Source organism: Callionymus lyra, chromosome 7, assembly GCF_982586985.1.
Source record: "Callionymus lyra chromosome 7, fCalLyr1.hap1.1, whole genome shotgun sequence".
NCBI classification, from domain to species: Eukaryota; Metazoa; Chordata; class Actinopteri; order Syngnathiformes; family Callionymidae; genus Callionymus; species Callionymus lyra.
Window position 1 is genome coordinate 7,238,234 of NC_141824.1, and position 21,586 is coordinate 7,259,819.

The 21,586-nt window shown below is 38.5% G+C and overlaps 1 protein-coding gene across 2 annotated transcripts in view; it reads left to right on the top strand.

Moving 5' to 3' along the window:
• The first annotated feature begins 2,439 nt into the window (after nucleotides 1-2,439).
• The window catches only part of sik3 (SIK family kinase 3), a 29,904-nt gene continuing 10,757 nt past the window's right edge, over nucleotides 2,440-21,586 (top strand). Inside the window, exons 1-16 of one of the 2 annotated variants that reach the window (XM_087794860.1) lie at nucleotides 2,440-2,767; nucleotides 11,719-11,835; nucleotides 12,266-12,329; nucleotides 12,512-12,673; nucleotides 12,779-12,903; nucleotides 13,830-13,953; nucleotides 14,044-14,162; nucleotides 14,319-14,429; nucleotides 14,502-14,636; nucleotides 14,835-14,912; nucleotides 14,991-15,100; nucleotides 16,595-16,751; nucleotides 16,844-16,993; nucleotides 17,268-17,341; nucleotides 18,084-18,218; nucleotides 20,180-20,321. In XM_087794860.1, the coding sequence (XP_087650986.1) occupies nucleotides 2,465-2,767; nucleotides 11,719-11,835; nucleotides 12,266-12,329; nucleotides 12,512-12,673; nucleotides 12,779-12,903; nucleotides 13,830-13,953; nucleotides 14,044-14,162; nucleotides 14,319-14,429; nucleotides 14,502-14,636; nucleotides 14,835-14,912; nucleotides 14,991-15,100; nucleotides 16,595-16,751; nucleotides 16,844-16,993; nucleotides 17,268-17,341; nucleotides 18,084-18,218; nucleotides 20,180-20,321 (2,106 nt within the window). In that variant the 5' untranslated portion in view covers nucleotides 2,440-2,464. The remainder of the gene's footprint in view (nucleotides 2,768-11,718; nucleotides 11,836-12,265; nucleotides 12,330-12,511; nucleotides 12,674-12,778; nucleotides 12,904-13,829; nucleotides 13,954-14,043; nucleotides 14,163-14,318; nucleotides 14,430-14,501; nucleotides 14,637-14,834; nucleotides 14,913-14,990; nucleotides 15,101-16,594; nucleotides 16,752-16,843; nucleotides 16,994-17,267; nucleotides 17,342-18,083; nucleotides 18,219-20,179; nucleotides 20,322-21,586) is intronic. The other variant, XM_087794861.1, reaches the window with a different exon arrangement.

Sequence of the window (21,586 nt, forward strand, 5' to 3'; positions counted from 1 at the left end):
ACACAGAGACAAACACAAGAGTCTCAGAAAATCAAGGAAAAGCACAAATAAAAGTGTCTTTAGATGTTTCTTGAAGGAGTCAGTAGATCATCGAACACAGAGATGGTTCCAAATCTTAGGAGCAACAGTCTGGAAGGATTTCTCTCCTCTGGTCCTGAACCGTGTTCAGGAGCCATTAGTAGATTCTGATCCACAGACCTCAGAGCCCGAGCTGGGGTGTAAGTCTGGATCAGATCACTGATGGAAGGTCTGACCATGAATAGATCTGAAAGTAAGAACCAGAATTTTAAAATGATCCCGGTAAGAAACTGGAAGCCAGTGAATAGTTTTAAGGATCGGAGAAATGTGAGTTCTTCTACTAGAGCGGATCAGAATTCTGGATGTAGAGTTCGATATTAACTGCAGGCGAGACAGATCCTTCTTGTTAAGACATGAAAACAGACTGTTACAATAGTCCAGACGAGAAGACAGAAACGCATGGATTATAAGATCCAGATCATGTTCCGACAACATTTTCCGAAGTTTAGAGATTTGTCTCAGTTCAAGGAAACAGTTTCTGGTCGGTTTTCTGCAGTGTTGAACTAGAGACATGTCTTTATCAAATACAACACCCAGGTTTCTCAATGAAATATAATAATATAACATAATCATAAATAATATGTTCTATGCTGTGGTGTGTTGGGGTGGGAATGTGTCCAAGTGTCAACAGGTTGGACAGGTTGATCAGAAAGGCTGGCTCTGTGGTTGAAGCTGGACTCACTGGTGACAGTTGCTGAGAGGAGATCACTGGACAAACTACTGTCAATCACGGATGATGACATCATCCTTTGAACACTGTCATCAGTGAGCAGAGAAGCAGATGGAGGACGAATGCTCCTCCCATGATGCAACACTGATAGACTCAAGGACTCATTCATTCCTCGGGCTATTGGATTGTACAAATTCTGAGTTTGGGGGCAGGAGTGAAGTCAAAGTATAAAGTATCATGACATTCTGTTCCATGTTAATCTTTGTATCCTTTTTCTTTGTTATATGTTCTTTATTTAAGGCTTAGATTGTGACATCTTATTCTTTCTTTTTAAAGAAACGTTGTTCTTGTTCTTATTAATTATCGTCTGTATTACTGTGTATTGCTATTTGGAAAAACAATTCAATAAAGTTCTATCTATCTATCTATCTATCTATCTATCTATCTATCTATCTATCTATCTATCTATCTATCTATCTATCTATCTATCTATCTATCTATCTATCTATCTATCTATCTATCTATCTATCTATCTATCTATCTATCTATCTATCTATCTATCTATCTATCTATCTATCTATCTATCTATCTATCTATCTATCTATCTATCTATCTATCTATCTATCTATCTATCTATCTATCTATCTATCTATCTATCTATCTATCTATCTATCTATCTATCTATCTATCTATCTATCTATCTATCTATCTATCTATCTATCTATCTATCTATCTATCTATCTATCTATCTATCTATCTATCTATCTATCTATCTATCTATCTATCTATCTATCTATCTATCTATCTATCTATCCATCTATAGTTCAGTTCAGTATATTTAAAAGGATAGATAGATAGCTAGATAGCTAGATAGATAGATAGATAGATAGATAGATAGATAGATAGATAGATAGATAGATAGATAGATAGATAGATAGATAGATAGATAGATAGATAGATAGATAGATAGATAGATAGATAGATAGATAGATAGATAGATAGATAGATAGATAGATAGATAGATAGATAGATAGATAGATAGATAGATAGATAGATAGATAGATAGATAGATAGATAGATAGATAGATAGATAGATAGATAGATAGATAGATAGATAGATAGATAGATAGATAGATAGATAGATAGATAGATAGATCGATCGATAGATAGATAGATAGATAGATAGATAGATAGATAGATAGATAGATAGATAGATAGATAGATAGATAGATAGATAGATAGATAGATAGATAGATAAAACTTTAATACATAAACTGTATCGCAAAAGAAAACATTTCAATATTTTTTTTCAATCTTCCATCATTGATAAAATAATTCCTTAAGGGATTCTTAAAAATCTCTATTTTGTTTGCTTTCACGAGTCTGAGTGTGTTGAACGTGTAGTGTGTCTATTTGTGTGATGAATTTTGTTGTGAATCCTCCTCGTCAAACATTGTGCAGCAGTTCGCGAGGAGGTAAAAAAAAAAACCCGAATCACGAGAAGCTGGGTGATAATGCGCACTTCTCCGTCGCCATGGCAACCACAACACGTCCCTGCGAATGAAGTCATTTGTTACACCGCACCGTCGCCATGGTGACAACCTAGAGAGGGCGCTGCGGAGGAGCGACGTGAAATGACGCAGGGGCGGGTGGGCGTGGCCAGAGGCGCGCGCTGCGCAAGCTTGGCTTGTTGTTCCCGCAGAGAGAGGCGAGAAGATGGCGGCCGTGTCAAGCGGAGCTACGGCTGGGTCCGCCGCGGCCGGGATTACGCAGAGCGCCCGACCGACCCACGCAGTCATGGGCTCTCAGAACAGGGCCCAGCAGCCACCGTCCGGCATGAGCCACCCGGCTCGGACCGCCTCAGCAGCAGCCGCCGCCGCCGGCGGGTGCATCTCCAACCCGGTCCACACCACCAGGCCCCCCCCGGCCCGAGTGGGCCACTACGAGATCGAGCGGACCATCGGGAAGGGGAATTTCGCGGTCGTTAAACTCGCCACGCACATCATAACCAAAGCGAAGGTAAGAGAGCCGGTGACGAAGCCGTGTCGACGCGTCCGACGAGGCTGTCATGGTCGCATTTCGAGGCTTTTTTCCCCTTAATTTACGGAGGATGACGTCGAGGCCTTCAGGCTTCCAGCGCGCTCTGGTGTCACCGCTTGCCCGGTCAGGCGTCCAGATAAACGCTGGCATCACGCCTGAGTTAAAATTAAAAAAACCCTCTATTTTAGTCAAAACTTGGGAGAAACGCATCCAATAAACGATTGTATAACTGAACAAACACCTTGTGTCGGAGCACAGAGGACGCAGAGAAGGGTATTGACGAAGATGAAAAAAAAAACTTAGCTTAGCCTCTTTTTTTTTTAAAGCTAATTAGCTTTTTTACGCTATTTCTCTGCTACATGCCAACACACCAGCGTGGACCTGTCACGAACCCTGGAACCTTGATGTTCGGTCACAGGGTTCTCTTAAGCTTTAGTGAGATGACAAACCACAGGATTTGTTTTGGAACATGTTTTTGTTGTTGGTCTTGATAGTAAGGATGTGTATTGGCAACAAGTCTGGCGATACGATAAATGCATCACGATACAGGGGCCACTGATGCATCGTGATACTGTAAGGATATATTTGTAGTATTGCAGAATTTACAGACACCGCACGACTCTTGACGAAGTCGTAACTGCTTTGGTTTGTTTTGGAAATCAAAAATATGTCCAAACAACAGTGTTGAAAGCTGTATCCTCTCGTCCTCAGTCACCGCCTCGGATACACACACACACACACACACACACACACACACACACACACCCAGTTAGTCACAACTACATGTTCAACTAATGTAATAATCCTGTCACGCTCGTGAAAACGTACAATAATGTTGTCTTCAAATTAAATTAAGATATCTATGTCTGCTACTTTAGCTCTTTATCTTTAGACTTCGATTGTATCATCTTGTTCTTTCTCTTTGTTCTTGTTCTTATTTTATTTTGATAATTTATTATGAAAAATTGCTGTATTTTCTGTGGCTATTGGAGAAAAAAAATCAATAGTTTTACCTTACGTTACCTTACTTCATAGTGCAACTAAAGGACTATATACATTTACTGGTGATCCTCTGAAGTACACTAAGGCTTGCTCGTAATTGTCAGATGACGTTTGTATCGGGCTAGGAAAACATACGTCATTAAATTGTGTGTTTCTAAAAAAGGGTGAACTCCAAACACAAGTGTTGACAACTATGGAATTACGCTAATCCACAATCACCACAGTTTGTTATTGTTTATCACTAGCCTCGCGTGTATTTTGTTGCACTCTCTTGTATTCAGAATACTACATCCGCCCATTCACAGGTTTAAAATTGTCACATTAAGTCAGAACATGTAAGATTAGAAGAAAACTGGGAGTAAATTACGACAATAAGATGAATAATTGAATTGTATAATGTTTTTATAACAAGGTAGTGTTATACCTACTGTATGAAATGGTTTAGGTGAAATATCACAGGTTACTCTTACGGTACACAAGCCACTTTTCTTTTCTTTTTTTATACACAGGCCTTTTTGTTGGAAGTTATGGTGGCTAATGAGAAAGGAAGTCTTAGTTGTTTTTTTCCCAATATGTATTATTATGAATGTCCTAACACTAACTGCAATAGCTTTTATCCCTAGATTTAACAGTAGTTTGAATAAGAAAACCTAACCAATCGTGTGATATGTGGACACGTATTTGGATTTGTCAGATTGAGCACAGCGGGGCGGACATGGGCCATTTGTCTGTTTTGTACTAAATATTCCAAGGAATTTACACAGCATTGTCCCTAATGCCAAAACAAACTTGGGTCAATGTGTCCTGTGGCAATTATTATTTTATTTTTTTTGAAGGTCCTTGATAGCCTGTTATGACTAACATGTAATTTACTGGGAACATGACTGGTAAGACGGTTCAGAATCCAAGGCGGTCCAAAAATATAATTAGGGATTTGCTGTCTGAGAATGACACCACACTATGTTTGTCTGTGTCCTCATGCAAATGTTTCTTGGTTCAGTGTATGAGAAGGAAAATACATGGAGAAAAATGAATTCTTGTACATGGGTTATTCATAAATTACAAGAGGGTGTTTACAGATTTGTATTTCGTGTTACTACAACTCTTTATCAGCTGCACTTTTGTTGGTTGTGTTGTGGACAGCACTTTTTTTTCTACTTCATTTTTTAATAATATAATCAAGTTCAACATAATTCATATTCCAAATGAACAAGTTTACTCAGTGGTATCTGTTGAAGCAAGTATTACATTTAGTCTTGTCTTTAAATGCACCATGTAAATGATCTTAACCTCACATTGTCCGGAATATTTCCAGATTCTTTAACTTTAATATAAATTCAATATAAAATCGACAAGTTCGAGTTTTGTCCTGCAAATTAATTTTATTTTTGTTCATATATTCAGTGGCACAAGTTGCACTGTAAATATTTGAGAGTTAAGTTTACGATACGGATAATTTGTGGTGTTGAAGTTATTTAAATTATATTTATTGAATGTAATGTTTAGTTCAGTTCCGTGTGGGGTTTTTGTTTTACAAGACTGTTGTTTTTCCCATCAGAGCAACCATTTGATTATTATGTTAATACTAGATAAAGTGCGATTGATATAACAACTTTATTTTGCTAATAGTACAATGCATTGCATTTTTGTTTTTTGAAGCTAGAAAAAAGGACAATTTTATTGTTGTGTAGTTTTATTTGTTTTGTTTTATATATTATAACACCAGGAGGGCAATTCATGCGGGAGGACAGAATTATCTTTTATTTTCAGTTAAAAAAATGTGTAATTTGTATATTAAAAATGTAAATAAATAATAACAATAATCAAGATTTGATTTTTGAGCAATTTTGCCCAGCTCTGTGGTCTGGGGTGTACAGTACTATTCTTATGCAACTACACAAAAAAATTGTCCAGCAAATTTTCATAGAGTGTCTGATGTATGAAAATACAACAACTTTGGTTTGTCACTGAATACTAGTGCATGTTAGTTTATTTTAAATGCCATAAAAGGTAAGCAATTTTCGATCAGAGGAATTGGAGGGTTTTTTTCTGCATGAGACTTGGAGTCTAAGGCTAGACGAGTAACTGTAACCCTTGCCTTCCAAGTCATGTAGCTTAAGATTCAGAATTAACCAGTAAAACCGAATGTCTGACGCACCAAGCTCCATTTTCCAATGAGAAATAACTGGACCAACAAACCTATATTTAGATAGATGGATAGATATATAGATAGAACTTTATTGATCCCTCAGGAGGTCTCCTTCGGGAAATTGTTTTTCCAAATAGCGATATACAGCAATACAGACGATAATTAATAAAAATAAGAACAAGAACAAAGTTTCTATAAAAATAAAGTACAAGATGATGCAATCTAATTCTAAGATAAAGAACGTAGATCAAAGAGAAAGGATACACAGATTAACATGGAATAGAACGTCCTGATACTTTATACTTTCGTTCCACTCCTGCCCCCAAACTCAGAATTGTTCAATCTAATAGCCCGAGGAATGATTTGGAGACAGAACTTGACCGTTGAGCCCTAAGTCTTATCTGAACTGGACCAGGATGATTGTTAGCAAATACATCTAATGGTTGTTGTAGACCTTGATGCTGTATTAGGCGGGCTACTGCATTACAAAAACTAGTGAGTTTTGTGTCCCATAAATTCATGTTGGGTTCACTGCCATATCATCGACTGCAGAATTACACACCAATACACCATTTGATGTTGACATGAGGGATGTAACCGTATTCAAAAATATCTGTGAAATTCCCGTGACTCTTATCAATTCAGACTGGCAAACAGGAACTGACATCAACCAGATGCTAGTTGGCGTACCTCTGAGGAAAATCTGTCACAGTGTGAACTGCTTTTACACGGATGCTTTGCAAGCGTAATGTGCTAGTTGTCCTTGTGATATTTGGAACCATCCAGTACTTTAATGTGTTAGAACTTTCTCTGGCAGTTAACATTAACAGATTTGCTCTCGTCGCCTCAGTGCTTCAAAGGCTTTTAGTCAGTGGTGAGTTATTATGCTAATATTCTGGTGTGATTAATTAGAATTTGCTAAAAAATCTCCGTCAAGATTATTTCAGCAGTTTGTATTGGTGTGTATTGGAAAGAATCTGTCAATACAGCACACATCATGGAACGGGTCCACAATGCAATGTATTGTGATACTGTTCCATTTGCAGTATTGTCGAGTACTTGACTCTGGCTGTGCCAAATTTACAGGCCGCACGCATCTTGACGAAGTTGTAACTGCTTCAATTTGTTTTGAGAACAAAACATGCCCCGACATCGCTGCAGTCCACTGTATCCGCTCGTCCTCAGTCATCGCCGGAATCTACCAGGATTTCATTGTTGCCATAGCTGCTTGTGATGTATTGACTTTGTCATCGTACAATTCTGAGTTTGGGGGCAGATGAGGAGCGAAAGTATAAAGTATCATGACATTCTATTCCATGGTAATCTTTGTATCCTTTTTCTTTATTTGTCTTTGTACTATGTTCTTTATCTTAGACTAAGATTGTGTCATCTTGTACTTTATTTTATTAGAAACTTTGTTCTTGTTCTTATTTTTTTCATTTTTTTATTAATTATCGTCTATATTGCTGTGTATTGCTATTTGGAAATACAATTTCGCGAAGGGGAAAAAAAAAACGTTTCATGATGTGTACTGTATTGACAGATTCTTTCCCTTGATTTTCTGGAACTCCTGTTGTGTTCTCAGTTTTATCTTGACCTTTAAAGTATATACTTTATTGAATATTGTTTTGATTGTTTAAGCGCTTTGTGACCCTGGTCTGGAAAAGCGCTATATAAATAAAAATGACTTGCTTACTTACTTACTTACAAACTGCTGAAATTATCTTGACAGAGATTTTTAGCAAATTATAATTAATCAAACCAGTACATTATCTTAAATGTAAACAATGAAACAACAGTACGTTTATTTATTAAATCGATGCAGTGGTGGTAAATACTAATACATTATTACGTAAAAAACTGCACAATATTTAAGCGTAATATTTTCTAACACACCTAGTAATTACACCAATACCTCATCTACTATCATTTTTACAGTAGAACTGAATTTTCTTGTCTATTGATTTCTAGTTTTTTTGACTTGGTCTAGCTAGCATTCCCCACTACAATGTTCAACGTGACCGTTTACAAAAGAAAACCCTTAAATGGATTAGTCTTGTCAAGTTTTCCTCTCACTGTCACCAGCGAAGGCACCCTTGGCTGAGTCACTTCCGAGCACACGCTAGTGCACAACACGCTAGTAGAACATCTCTTCAAGGCATTGCTGACTCATACGTCAATCGTGCTTTCATTACTGTTTGCACGTGCAAAAGCGCAAGGGACTCATGGCCCGGCTTGTACTGGCCCGGCCCTCGTTGACCTCTTTCCGACGCATGGTTGACACGGCCAGATAATTCCCGATGGGTCGAGTCGGTAAAGACGTCTTGTTAAAGGGAAAGGTTTTGTGCTCGCACTCCTGCCTCAGTTACCGGTGTGGGTTAATCCTGAGCATTACACCCCCTCGGTAATCCCCGTCACCTGTTGATGAAGGTTAACCTCAATTATTATGTCTGCACTAGTCTGTTTTCTGCACTTCAGACATAACACTCTTGAATGCTAATAAACTTCAAGAAATTCAGGGGATCATTGGATCTTTTTTCAAGTCATAAAAAAAAATGTTTAAAAAAAAACTAATGATGGATTTCATGAAAAGGCCAATATGATTCATATTATTTTTAATTGTTTTGAAAACTTGGAACTGGAATTGGCATTCTAAATATGTTTACACAGTCAACATAGCCCAAGAAAAACTATTGTTATTATTTATTTTTTTAACTCCAGCAGCAGATGAGGACAGTCAAAACATTCTAACTTAAGATGAAAATGAAGGTTTAAAGGCTAGATTTGTGCTTTATCAAGGTCAACTTTGTGAGGCAGGAAGCAGTGGATTGTACATTTAGTCTGGGCAAGACCCATAAATCAAGTCACTCAAAGCTTCGAATCTAAAACAACATCTAAGAAACAAACTCTTAAGAGCCAGCAGGATAGCAAATGGTACAACTTAATGAGGGAATGTTTGTAACTTTTATATATTGTTTGTCAGTTCTCATTTTTCTTTTTTAAATGTCTGTGTTATGGTTTTGATATGAGCCTTAATAGCAGAACCTTGACTTGAAACGTGTGTGTTATATGCTTTACCGTTATGTGATAAAAGTTGACCTGAGGCGCTTGGTCTGATGATCAAGAATCTAAAATTACTGAGGGAGAAAAAACAATATTCCCATTGATACATTTTTCTATTAGTTTTCTCCAAAACTGGAACTAATCCCTATTTCTGATGGAACAGTTGATAAGGCAGATGGCAACAAGTGAGGTATTATGTTCCGTCTATGGATTGTACACGGATGAAGGTGTGCTATGTTTAATTGCTTTGTGACCCTGGTATAGAAAAACATTCTACAAATATTACTTACTTACTATCCTGAGTTCCTAATCGATGATGTCTCTGGCACAATGATAACCCCAGTAGGACTAAGTTCCTGGACAGTAAAATAATGTGGATAAAATGAGTTTTAACCACCAGTTGGAACTTTTATTTGAGTAAAAAGTAAGACTCTGTACCAAGAAGTGTGGTGTACTTCATGGTGCAGAACTTCCAACTGTGAACAAATGACTTCAATGTTTGTGCAAAAGCTTTAGCAACTGTCGAAGGTTTAGTTTCAGCCCTTTCATCACTCATTGCGGGTGGAGGTGTGAGAAAAAGTAGATCAGTTAGATCAGTAAAAGCCTATTTTCTGAGTAATGTGGACAACAATTTCTTGATTATAAGATTTTTAGAAGGATGTCTAGACTGGAGCAGATGTTTCTCTAACAATATGCTATTTCCTTCTCCACATTTTAGTGTATGCTCCTGATACTTTGGACTTTTTTGTAAATGTGAAGGGTGGAGAATAATGTTGTGCTGCCATGGAGACCTTTTTGGTTTGGTCTTTTCCCTTTCTTGTTTCGCCAGGAGGACGGAAGTCATCTTTAGTGTCCAGACAAATCTGTAGTGAAGCTTTAGACGGGAACGTGTAAACCCAAACATGATGGAAATAGAGACGACAACGGGGTCATCGGTCACAACTAGGAAGATCATTCTCTCAAGAGTTCATATCAGATCTGCGACAGCTGCAAGGATAACCTTTGTATACATTCAATTTGGTTCACGCTTCTTGTCTAGTTTGAGAAAATATACATTTGTTTGACTTAACAAAAATGTGTTTGTGACCTGCTTCTGTTGGTCATATGGTTGTCAACTGTCATTGATTTAAGAACGTTCTAGTCGAGAAGTCCAAGGGACAACTCCGATTGGACCGGACTCGAGGATGATGTGCTGTAATTAAGAATAAAAGACTAGTACATTTTTTGAAGTCTGTAAGGAACTATTTCCAATAAGTAGTTAAAAAAAAAAATACAATTATAACAAAAATGTCAATGTTTTGGGATATTGATATCTAGTATAAGGTAGCTGAACTGAAATACATTTTACCCATACAATTTTCAGCTTGACTGTACTTAAGCATGGTTTTGTTTAGTTTTCTACTGTGAGTAACATTCAGAACATAAATGCATGTTTTTAACTTTTGTCAAACTGGTTTGAAGAGTCGAATAAGGTTACTCGCACAGAGATGGTACAACTGTGCAGCGTTAATAAGGTAAAGATGAAAGATACAAACAAGACAACATATGAAGGCAACCTAGTAAGTAGTTAATAATAGTGCTACTATTCTAAGCCACTTTGATGCAAAATTATCTTTGTGTCTGGCCATAGAACCAAACCTCTTACTGGTGTGTTGTTGTTCCTGGCTTTTACAAATGTGCATCGGCTGCAAAAAAATAATCTAAATAAACTTCTAGTGTCAGTGCTCACGTCCTTTCCCGCCAATCAAGATGAAGTACTTTTGGGTTAGCATTCAAATGAGATCACTAAAAAGGGAAGATGTTGTGTGTGTTAGCTTTTTCGCAACCAGTGTCTTAGATTTTGCAGTTATGTAGTAGCCAGTATATAGTTGGTAGACAATGCAACGGTGAAGTCACTACAAAGATAGTACTTTGTGATCGCAGAGGAAAAGGCAAATGAAGAATAAGCTAAGCAACGCTTTACTTTTGCTAAAGGTTTTCATCCCCTCAAAGTGATTTTTGAATTCCCATTTCTCAAATTGTTGACATTCCTTTTATGCACTTCAAGTATTACAGCGTTTTTCACGTGCTAGAATCGGACAAGAGCAGTAAGTCAATTATGTGTTGTTGTCTTCTTCATCTTTTAAAATATTTCTGATGCTGAGCATTTTTGCTGAATACCTAAACGATGATAAATAATACGGACTTGGCAGTAGCAGGCTGGTTGTCTGTTTTGCTTGTGCAATGGACTGGTGTCATGTCCATTAGTCCCCTGGGGTTCTGACGGCAAAAATAAAAACATCTATTGCTTTCAGCAAGCGTGTGTTTTCTTGAAATTATTGGGCGAAGGTAAATATTGAGTTAATACAATTTTTACGACCACCAGCTCTAGGAAAACATTTTTGATTCTTAAAAAACAGTTTGACACAGATATTGCAAAATGACATTGATCCATGAATATCAGGCATAGATTTATGGATTATAAAGTAATGTTTTTAATTCTTCCTACTCCTTTTGCGAAATATATTTTTTCTTATGTTTTTTATTTGGCTTTATTTTTTATTTTTTTTGTACATCCTTTGTGTGTAATCTTCAAAGCAAATTCGGTAATTCTTCGTTTTAATTTGAAACTTCGACACCAGGAATTTCATTCTGCCGGACTAATCCAAAACGTGCACCTTGCAAATTTAGAGGCTCTTTGTCGCTCATATTAATCACGATATCCCTCTATCTCTAGGTGGCTATAAAAATAGTGGACAAGACCCAGTTGGATGACGAGAACCTGAAAAAGATCTTCAGAGAAGTACAAATCATGAAGTTGCTCAAGCACCCCCACATCATCCGCCTCTACCAGGTACCCACTTGTTCTTACCCACATGTGCCACGATTATGACTAGTATTCCAACACTGCAGAGTTGAGTCGAATTATCTTTTGTAACAAGTCATCGTTGTACAAAAGGCATATGTGGTTTTAGAGCCACATGAATAACCGACGAATTAACTTTATATTTCTTGTGCACCGAAAATCTTTTTTCCAAGTTATTTTGTCTTTGGATGGTTAAGTTGATGTGAAAATACAAATTGCAATCCATGATAGATCATATAATCATGAGACATTAGCTATTACCACAAGTTATGTGGTAGATTTAACACGTCTGTATATTTAGATCCATCTGTCTGAATACACTCTTACTCATACTGTTGTGTAACAGGTGAACCACCCAGTGCTGACGGTTGGCGGCTTGATGTTCTGGTGGTTATGTTTTTCTTGTTTTCCTCTATAGGTCATGGAGACTGAGAGAATGATCTATCTAGTTACAGAATATGCCAGTGGTGGAGAAATATTTGGTAAGAAAATTATTATTTTAATTTGCTATTTATTGACTCCAGTTTGACAGAAATTCTAACTCATTTTTATGTCTAAAAAAAAACTTTAGTAAATTAGAATGCTGTAAACTTTGAAGTGTTCTACAAGGAGGCAAAACTAGTTACCACTTACACCTAATCTCCAAATATTAACTTGTGTGCAGATCACTTAGTTGCTCATGGGCGTATGGCGGAAAAAGACGCCAGGAAAAAGTTCAAACAAATTGTGGCAGCTGTCCATTTCTGTCACTGCCGCAACATTGTTCACCGAGACTTGAAGGCGGAGAATCTCCTTTTGGATCATAATCTCAACATCAAAATCGCAGGTCAGTGAAAAACTGCCTGCATGTAGAATGGATACACTCTTTTCCTGTTTAAGATGAAATCGAAATCAAATGTATATTTTCCTCTCTCTCTCTCTCTCTTGCTAGACTTTGGCTTTAGCAACCTGTTTAGTAGAGGCCAACTATTGAAGACGTGGTGCGGGAGTCCTCCCTACGCAGCACCAGAACTGTTTGAGGGAAAAGAGTATGATGGACCTAAAGTAGATATATGGGTGAGTAGATATGTTGCACCTCTTGAGGCTTTCATATGAATCCTACATCATAGAGTATTATTATAAAATTGATTGTTTTATAAAATATGTTTTCACGATAATTGACCTGTAGAACTACTTGCTACTTCCTGTCCGTTACATTCTTCATATACTGTAGATCATTGATGTTGATAAATCTGGCCTGTATAAAAGTCGCACCAACTACATAAAAAACAATTATTCATATAAAACAATAGTTAGTACAGTAACTGTTGAGTTAAATTGCCTTTTTATCTCCATCGTATGCCTTAGATTTTTTTTTTTTAGTGTGTTGGGGTGTATGCCTGATGTGCAAAATAATTGTCCAAAACATAGTCAAGCTTTTTTTCTTCTGGTTCACTAGTATTTGGCATCTGGTTACGGATACTATCATTGTCTGGGATTTTAACAAGATACAAAACCGCTAATAAATATTTATAATAAAAAATTTAAGGCCATGTAATGTAGCTTTAAATATTGTATTTTCCTTTTAATATGCTTGCATAAATAATGTAACTATTATTTAAATGTATATACATTTTCTGTTTAGCATTATATTAATCAACATTGATACTGAAATGATGCCGAGGCTGCTAAGAGCTAAAAGAAGGATAAACATTTTGGATGACTTCGGACTTTTAAGAGGCTGTAACCTGCTTAATATTTGAGTTAAATACCTCTAATTTAGTTAAAAACGTCCCTTGGAATGAGAAAATGTACCTTTCCCGACAAATGAGGCCGAAAATGAAAAAGGCTCACTCTACAAAGAGAGCCGCTCATGACAGCCATTTTTAGTCCAAGAAGGTCTTTGTAGCACATACGAGAGAACCAAGCTTACTGAAGTTTCCAATGTAGATATTAGATAAACATCAAACAAACTAACATGTTTCCTCTTTTGTTTTGGACAGAGCTTAGGTGTTGTGTTATATGTTTTGGTGTGTGGGGCCCTACCTTTCGACGGCAGCACTCTACAGAACTTGCGAGCGCGAGTCTTGAGTGGCAAGTTCCGCATTCCCTTCTTCATGTCCACAGGTAGGACTCGGATACAATTGTTGTTAATAATCCCAGAAACAACTTTGCTTCGTTTCACACTCTTAATCTGCCACTTTTGTTTTCCACAAGACTGTGAGTACTTGATCAGACACATGTTGGTGCTGGAACCAAGCAGACGGTTGACGATGGAGCAGATTTGTAAAAACAAGTGGATGAGACAAGGTGATCCGGACCCAGACTTCGACCGGGTAAGTCTCCTCCTTTCTACTTTAGAGTTAAGAAAAACAGAATAAAGTGCTGAAAATTAGTGTTTCTTTATGCTTATTTCTGTGTGGGTCTTTAACTTATTTTAATTCCCATCTTTCTTCCTTCCTTCCTTCTTTCATTTCCTTTTCTTCTCATAGTTGATAGTTGAGTGCGAGCAAGTCAAGACAGAAAGAGAGACTGAACTCATTAATGACCAGGTGCTTCTTGCCATGTCAGAAATGGGCCTGGACCGAGAGCGTACAATTCAAGTGAGCACAAATGCTGAGTTTAATCGTGTTGCATGTATTTACCCATTTTTTTTCTGTGCATCTTCTCATCAGTCTTTGCAGACAGATGCCTATGATCATTACAGTGCCATCTACAGCTTATTGTCTGACCGGCTGAAGAAACACAAGACCCTCCGAGTTGCACCGCCGACACCCAGATCGATCAGCTATCCCCTCAATCCCATTCAGGTGCGTTTTGCGAATATAATGGTGGAACGAAATAAGAGCTAGCGTTATTTTACGTGGTTGCCATCAGCTCGGCTTGTGGTCTTCATGTCGGGTCATAGTGATGGGCTGTTCCAGCTTAACCCACATCTCCCAATCCTACTGCTCTAAGAGGATTGTTTGAAAATTAGTGCAATCATCAAATGACCTCTGTGTTGGCAGGTGGATGCTCAGAATAATCCCGTCAGCATGACGGTTCCCCATGTTCAACTCATCAACCCGGAGAACCAGATTGTTGAGGTGATGATGGAAAAAAAGGGTCACGTTTTAGCCACATTAATAGTTTGTTTTAACACGTGTCTCATTTTTGTTGCTTAGACTGATGGAAGCATGGCGTTGGATAGCGATGAAGGAGAGGAGCCTTGTCCAGAGGCCATGGCGCGGTACCTCTCTATGAGGCGGCACACTGTCGGAGTACCAGACCAAAGGTTAGTACTTCTCTGGATTATTATTTGGTGGTAGAAATGAAATATGGTATAGATGGATAGATGGATAGATGGATAGATAGATAGAACTTCATTGAATTGTTTTTCCAAATAGCAATACACCGCAATACAGAAGATAATTCATAAAAATAAGAACAAGAACATAGTTGCTATAAAAAGAAAGAAAAAGATGATACAATCTAAGTCTTAATAAAGTAATAAAGAACATGGATAAGACAAATGACAAAGAAAAAGGATACAAAGATTAACATAGTACAGAATGTCTATTATACTTTATACTTTCACTCCACTCCTGCCCCCAAACTCAGAACTTGTACAATCCAATAGCCCCGAGGAATGAATGATTCCCTGAGTCTATTAGTGTTGCATCATGGTAGGAGCATTCGTGCTCCATTTGCTTCTCTGCTCACTGATGACAGTGTTCAAAGGATGATGTCATCATCAGTGATTGACAGTAGTTTGTCCATGATCTCCTCTCAGCAACTGTCACCAGTGAGTCCAGCTTCAACCACAGAATCAGCCTTTCTGATCAACCTGTCCAACCTGTTGACTCTTGGACACATTCCCACCCCAACACACCACAGCGTAGAACACTGGCCACCACAGACTGGTAGAAAATGCAGAGGAGCTTCCTGCAGATGTGAAATGATCTGAGCCTCCTCAGAAAGTATAGTCTACTCTGAACCTTCTTATATACATGTATATATCATTGCCTGGAGTTTGTTAATTAAGAAATGTATTTCCCATACCCTGAGGGGCTTTAAGCGTGGTATGGCTTTGTAGTATTACTGCATGGCGCCGGACTATGAAACCTTGCAAAGTAAAACGGCGCTGCTTAGCGCAAGAAAATGCCAAAGCATCGCAGAATGAAAAGGCGAAGCCTTGCGGAGTACAACGCCGAAACGGCAAAGCTTTGTTGAATTAAACGACTAAGCCTTGCGGAGTAAAGCGGCAAAGCCTAGCAGAGTAAATGCCAAAACACCGTAGCTTTGTAGAATTAAACGGCAAAGCCTTCTGGAGTAAAGTACCGGAATGGCGAATCCTTGCAGAATAAAACGACAAAGCCTTGCGGAGTAAAGCGCCGAACAGCGAAGCTTTGTAGAATAAAATGGCAAAGCTTCGCAGGATAACATGACAAAGCCTCGTGGAGACAAACGGCGAAGCCTTGTGGAGACAAACGGCGAAGCCTCGTGGAGACAAACGGCGAAGCCTCGTGGAGACAAACGGCGTAGCCTCCCAGGATAATATGGGAAAGCCTCGCTTAGTAAAGCGACGAAGCCTCACGAAGTAATACGGCCAATCCTCACAGGATAACCCGGCGAAGTATCGGAAGTAAAACGGCGAGGCCTTCGCGGAGTAAAGCGACAAACCTAAATTTTTTGAGAAAATTCAAGGATATTAGGTGCACTTTATTGTCCAGAAAATACAGTATATGGATGTTTTATGTGGGTTTTTTGTTGTCTTTTTCCATAACAGGACTGAAATGCCGGAGGACATGCAGAAACTACCACCAGGTTTCCCTCGAGGTGCTGCGCCTCAGCCTCCTTTTCCTCCTCTGGCTCCTATAATGGGCCAAATGCACACCCTCATGCCCACACAAAGTTTGCAGCCTACACAGCAGCTGGAGTACAAGGTCATTTGATATGAACGATCAAACCTGCACACCATAAAGAACCTTTGAATATTTTGTGCTTTAATATCGTGGTATGGATTTTTGTTCTCCAGGAGCAGAGTTTACTGCAGCCACCCACTCTGCAGCTGCTCAATGGCATGGGTCCTCTGGGTCGGAGAGCTTCAGATGGGGGGGCTAACATCCAGCTGCATGCACAGCTCCTGAAGAGACCGCGGGGGCCATCACCACTTGTTGCAAGTCCAGTGAGTACAAACTGCAGGACTGGTTTAGTGGTTGGTACCCAAATTGTTTTTTGTTACAATATGAATTTCATTAAAATTAAATTAACTCCAGTGCGAAAAATATGTTGAATAAATAAATATATTTGAGTCATTTAGTGGGTTACTTGGATAAAATCAACATCTTACTACGATAACAAGTGTTAACGACTACTGTTGCATTTAAAAAATATATTTTCTAAAAACGTAAAATACCAAATTTCATTTATTTATTCTGAATTTCATCCTTTTTCCACAGCACCCAATCCCTGCTGTAGCTCCTGTAGATGAAGAAGGTTCTGATGGAGAGCCCGATCAAGAAGCAGTCCAGAGGTAACACTTCCCTTTGGCTTCTTGGTGATGGGATCTAGTTCACAGATGTGCTGTCTAGACTGGTTTTGCTGGGACTCCTGACTACTGGGGAAAAAAAAAAGTTTTATCATTTATTTTTTTATTTTTTTGTCAAAAGTGTCTCTTGATGTGGTGTTTTGGTGATGTAAGGCCCTCAAGAGTCGCTTCTGGTCAACCTCGTTTCGACAGCACTTCCTGTAGTCTTTGCTGAGTGTGTTTGGCTGCTCTGCTTTATTTCCGCGGGGGTGTCCTCTCGACTGTGGTGCTTTAGCCCATCTCTCCCTCTACCATCCTGCCTTTTTCCTCCGGTCCAAAAAACTGGATTTATTGCCACCAAGCCCTGCCCTGCTGTTGCTCACTTCAGCCCAATGCTTGACCTTTTCTTATTCCAGTGAGTGCCAAACTCTCCTTTCTCAGCTCAACAAAGCCTTCCTGAATTTAAAAAGCTTGCAAAAATTCATATATTCAAACATTAAATGACAAAAAAAAAAGCTTTCTTCATTCTTTTGGATTCTGTCCATGAAGAAATGCTGTTATATGTCTTTTATATGGATTGGCTGCTTTATATTGATTATGGCACCCATTGGCAAATCTAGAAAGAGGTGGGTCTCTCCCCTCTCTGTTAGCCAATGAGGACAGAGAGCTGACCAGCGCTGCTTCCTGTCTTATCACCCTCACCCCCCCCACCCCCCAACCTCCACCCTCTTCCCTCCCTGCGGCCCAGGTACCTGGCGAACCGCTCCAAGCGGCACACAACGCACCCGCTAATGAGCACATCGCATGGCGAGCCCTCCGCAGAGTCACAGCGACCCCAGGGCCCTCGCCAGAGGGTGGTCTGGGCAACCGACTCGCACACCCGGTGAGGGGACACACCCGCTCTCTGTCTGAGATGAATTTGTGCAACAAGACACCAAAGAAACCTAAAGGGGGGCAAAGATTATGAAAGTGCTTGACGCCATTTTTTCAAGTTGCGGTCGAGCGGTATGTCTCAGGATAAACATGACGGCCATTGAGTTTGTAGATCAGAGCCAAATATTAGCGCCATCTGGTGGCGTTTCAAAGTTAGGACACGGAATCATGATTCAGCAACTGATGCTTCATCATGAGGCTTCATCAACCCATCACTACTATAACGTATTTTTAAATGTATTTCATTGTTAATTTTTTTGCTCACAGAATCAGTGTGAAATAGGATTAGGATTGTGCGTTAAAAACGGTTCTCTAAAATGATTGATGCACCTTTATTCTAAATTTAAGCTGTCATAAGGGTTAGAATTACTGAGTGAAGGTGACCAAGAGACCCCGAAAACAAATTGTGTTTGTGGTATCCCTTGTGTGGTCTCTGGGTCAAGGCTGAATGACCTCTGCCACTTCATATGTATTTATGGAAGCCAGGGAGATCGTTCTCCTTGACCCAGGGATGACACAAGGGATTCCACAAACACATTTGTTTAAGCAGAAGGATTATGACCCTTCACATATGATGTAACATTTTGTAAAGCACGACACAAGGGGTACCACAACACCTTTGTTTTAGCAGAAAGATTATGACCCTTCACATATGACGTAACATTTTGTAAAGCACGCCTTGAAGTCTAATGACGGAAATGTATTTTTAAACGATACAGAATATGTATAGATTTAGAAGTATTAAAAAGAAAGAAAAAGGAAGAAAATACACGTTTAAAAAATATAGGAAATCAAGCAGATTTTTTGAATTTGATAGTAGATGGTGACAGTCAAACAACAAACACATTTTGTTTAATATCTTGGAAGATATTAAATGTTAAGCCTGTATTTGTGTTATTAGAACAGTGTTTGTTTTTTAATTGAATTTCGCAAAAAAATCAATAGAAGGTAAGTGTAATTTTTGAATAAAGGATATTCATATTTTCAATGGGTTTAAACAAGACATCTTGTGGGTTTATTTTATCATACGAGTCTTTTTGCAGACATTTTCAAAACCAAAAACCTTCATTGGCCAGAAAAATATTTTTTATATTTTGTCATTTATATATTATATTTACAGAATGTACTGTTTTACTTTGAAAAGGGGAACATTGTTTTACATTTATTCTGGACTTAAAATAACTAACACAAAAAAATTATTCTATTACGGTTTATTGGATCATTCAAAGTTAGAAAATGTAGGTCCAAATGTTTACAAAGTGTTTACCAACTGATTCTCTCACCTTTCAGGTGTGTGTGTGTGTGTGTGTGTGTGTGCCTACATTTTTTTCAGCATGTATTCAACTCTAATAACGGCATTATAAAGAAAATATATATATTTTATATTTCATATTTCATTAAAAAAAAACGAAGAATTTGATTGGAGATAACAGTCAAACAAGAATAACCATGAACTAAATTGAATTAAAATATCTTGGAAAGATGTAATATTAAATACTAAGCCTGAATTTAATTATTAAATTTGTCCTGAAAGTTAATAGCGGCTGGGTGTAACTTGGACTTTTAGATCATGTGCCTTTTTTCTTTTTTTTTTTTCATCCTCTCCATAGATTTCAAGGATTATAATTTTAAGAGGCTTTTGCAAACATTTTATAAGCAAATACAAATCATTGTTTGGGCAAAAACACAGATTGTCATTGTATTATGTATAAAACATTTGAAGATTGTACTTTTAAATTGGTAAAATAGCAATTTTCACTCATCGAATTTAGTAAAAAATGATAAAAAAAAAATGGTGATATAACCGTTAACTGAAGCATTCAAGGTTGGTCAATTGAGGTGAGAGTGTTACTGCTTGTCAAACCTTTCATGTGTGTGCGTGTTTGTCTCATTGATGTCATGTGTGGCTAGATCCAGCTATAAAGACTGCAACACCCTTCATCTGCCCATGGAGCGCTTCTCTCCTGTCAGAAGATTTTCAGACGGCGCCGCCACCATCCAGGCCTTCAAGGCTCAATTAGAGAACAGCAGCCTCATAAAGCAACTGAAGCAGGTACCACTTCATATGTGATGGTTCATGTGAATGAGTCTATTCAAATGGTGAAATGTTAAGATTGTGTGGCCCCTCGTTTATTGCGGGGGTTCGGAAATCTGTGAACTAGTGACCATTTATTTATCACTATTTAATATTTATAACATTTACTTGCAAATTTCAAATTGCGGTACCATCCATCTTTGACACCTTCTCGGTAACGGTTACCTTACGTTGATGCTTTGCCGCCCAGCCAACCAATCGCAGCTGTCGGTCACTCATGACATGGCAACATGGATGTATAATTTAAACAGTATTGTTGTCAGTAGATCATCAAACACAGAGATGGTTCCAAAGCTTAGGAGCAACAGTCTCGAAGGATTTCTCTCCTCTGGTCCTGAAGTTCAGGAACCATCAGTAGATTCTGATCCACAGACCTCAGAGCCCGAGCTGGGGTGTAAGTCTGGATCAGATCACTGATGGAAGGTCTGACCATGAATAGATCTGAAAGTAAGAACCAGAATTTTAAAGTTGATCCTGAAAGAAACTGGCAGCCAGTGAAGAGTTTTAAGGATCGGAGAAATGTGAGTTCTTCTACTAGAGCAGCTCAGAATTCTGGCTGCAGAGTTTTGTATCCACTGCAGTTAATACAGTTTATAAGTGCTATGTATTGTTAATATTTATCCACTGTTCAAATACAATTTGTAACAGTGTAAACAAAGAAGAGGAGCTTCAATGTTGAAGCTTTCTATAATACATTAAAACATATAGTACTGCTTGTAAAAAAAAAAACTAAAAAAAAACGAAGGTGAGACTGCAGACGGTGATCCGCCACTACATAAGAAGTAACTTCCCTAAGTCAGTAAGTGGTGGCAGTAAGTCAATCATTTCCATCAGGCGACTGCTGCGTCAGCACCTCAGGCCTCACACGTAGCACTTGTGCCGAGGTCATCTCAGGTCTGAGGCCTGGAAACGCCTTTCGCCCGAGCGAGACCTTTCATCCTTGTCGCTGACGGCGCAATGGGATTAGCTCGCCAAGGTGGATGGAATTTGTAAGGATAAGACGGTCGCCGTGTTCACGGCGGATGCGTGTATTGACGCACACGGATCATGACCCCGGGCTAAGAAGGATAATATGGTCAAAGAGAGATTACACCTACAACCCTATCACTGAAAGACACCTTAAACGCCCCTGTCTCACTTCTGCCAAATACATATGACTTGTAAATGTAGTACTTAGGAGATCTTTCTGTATTTATTAATTGTTTTACCGGTTTTTTTTACTA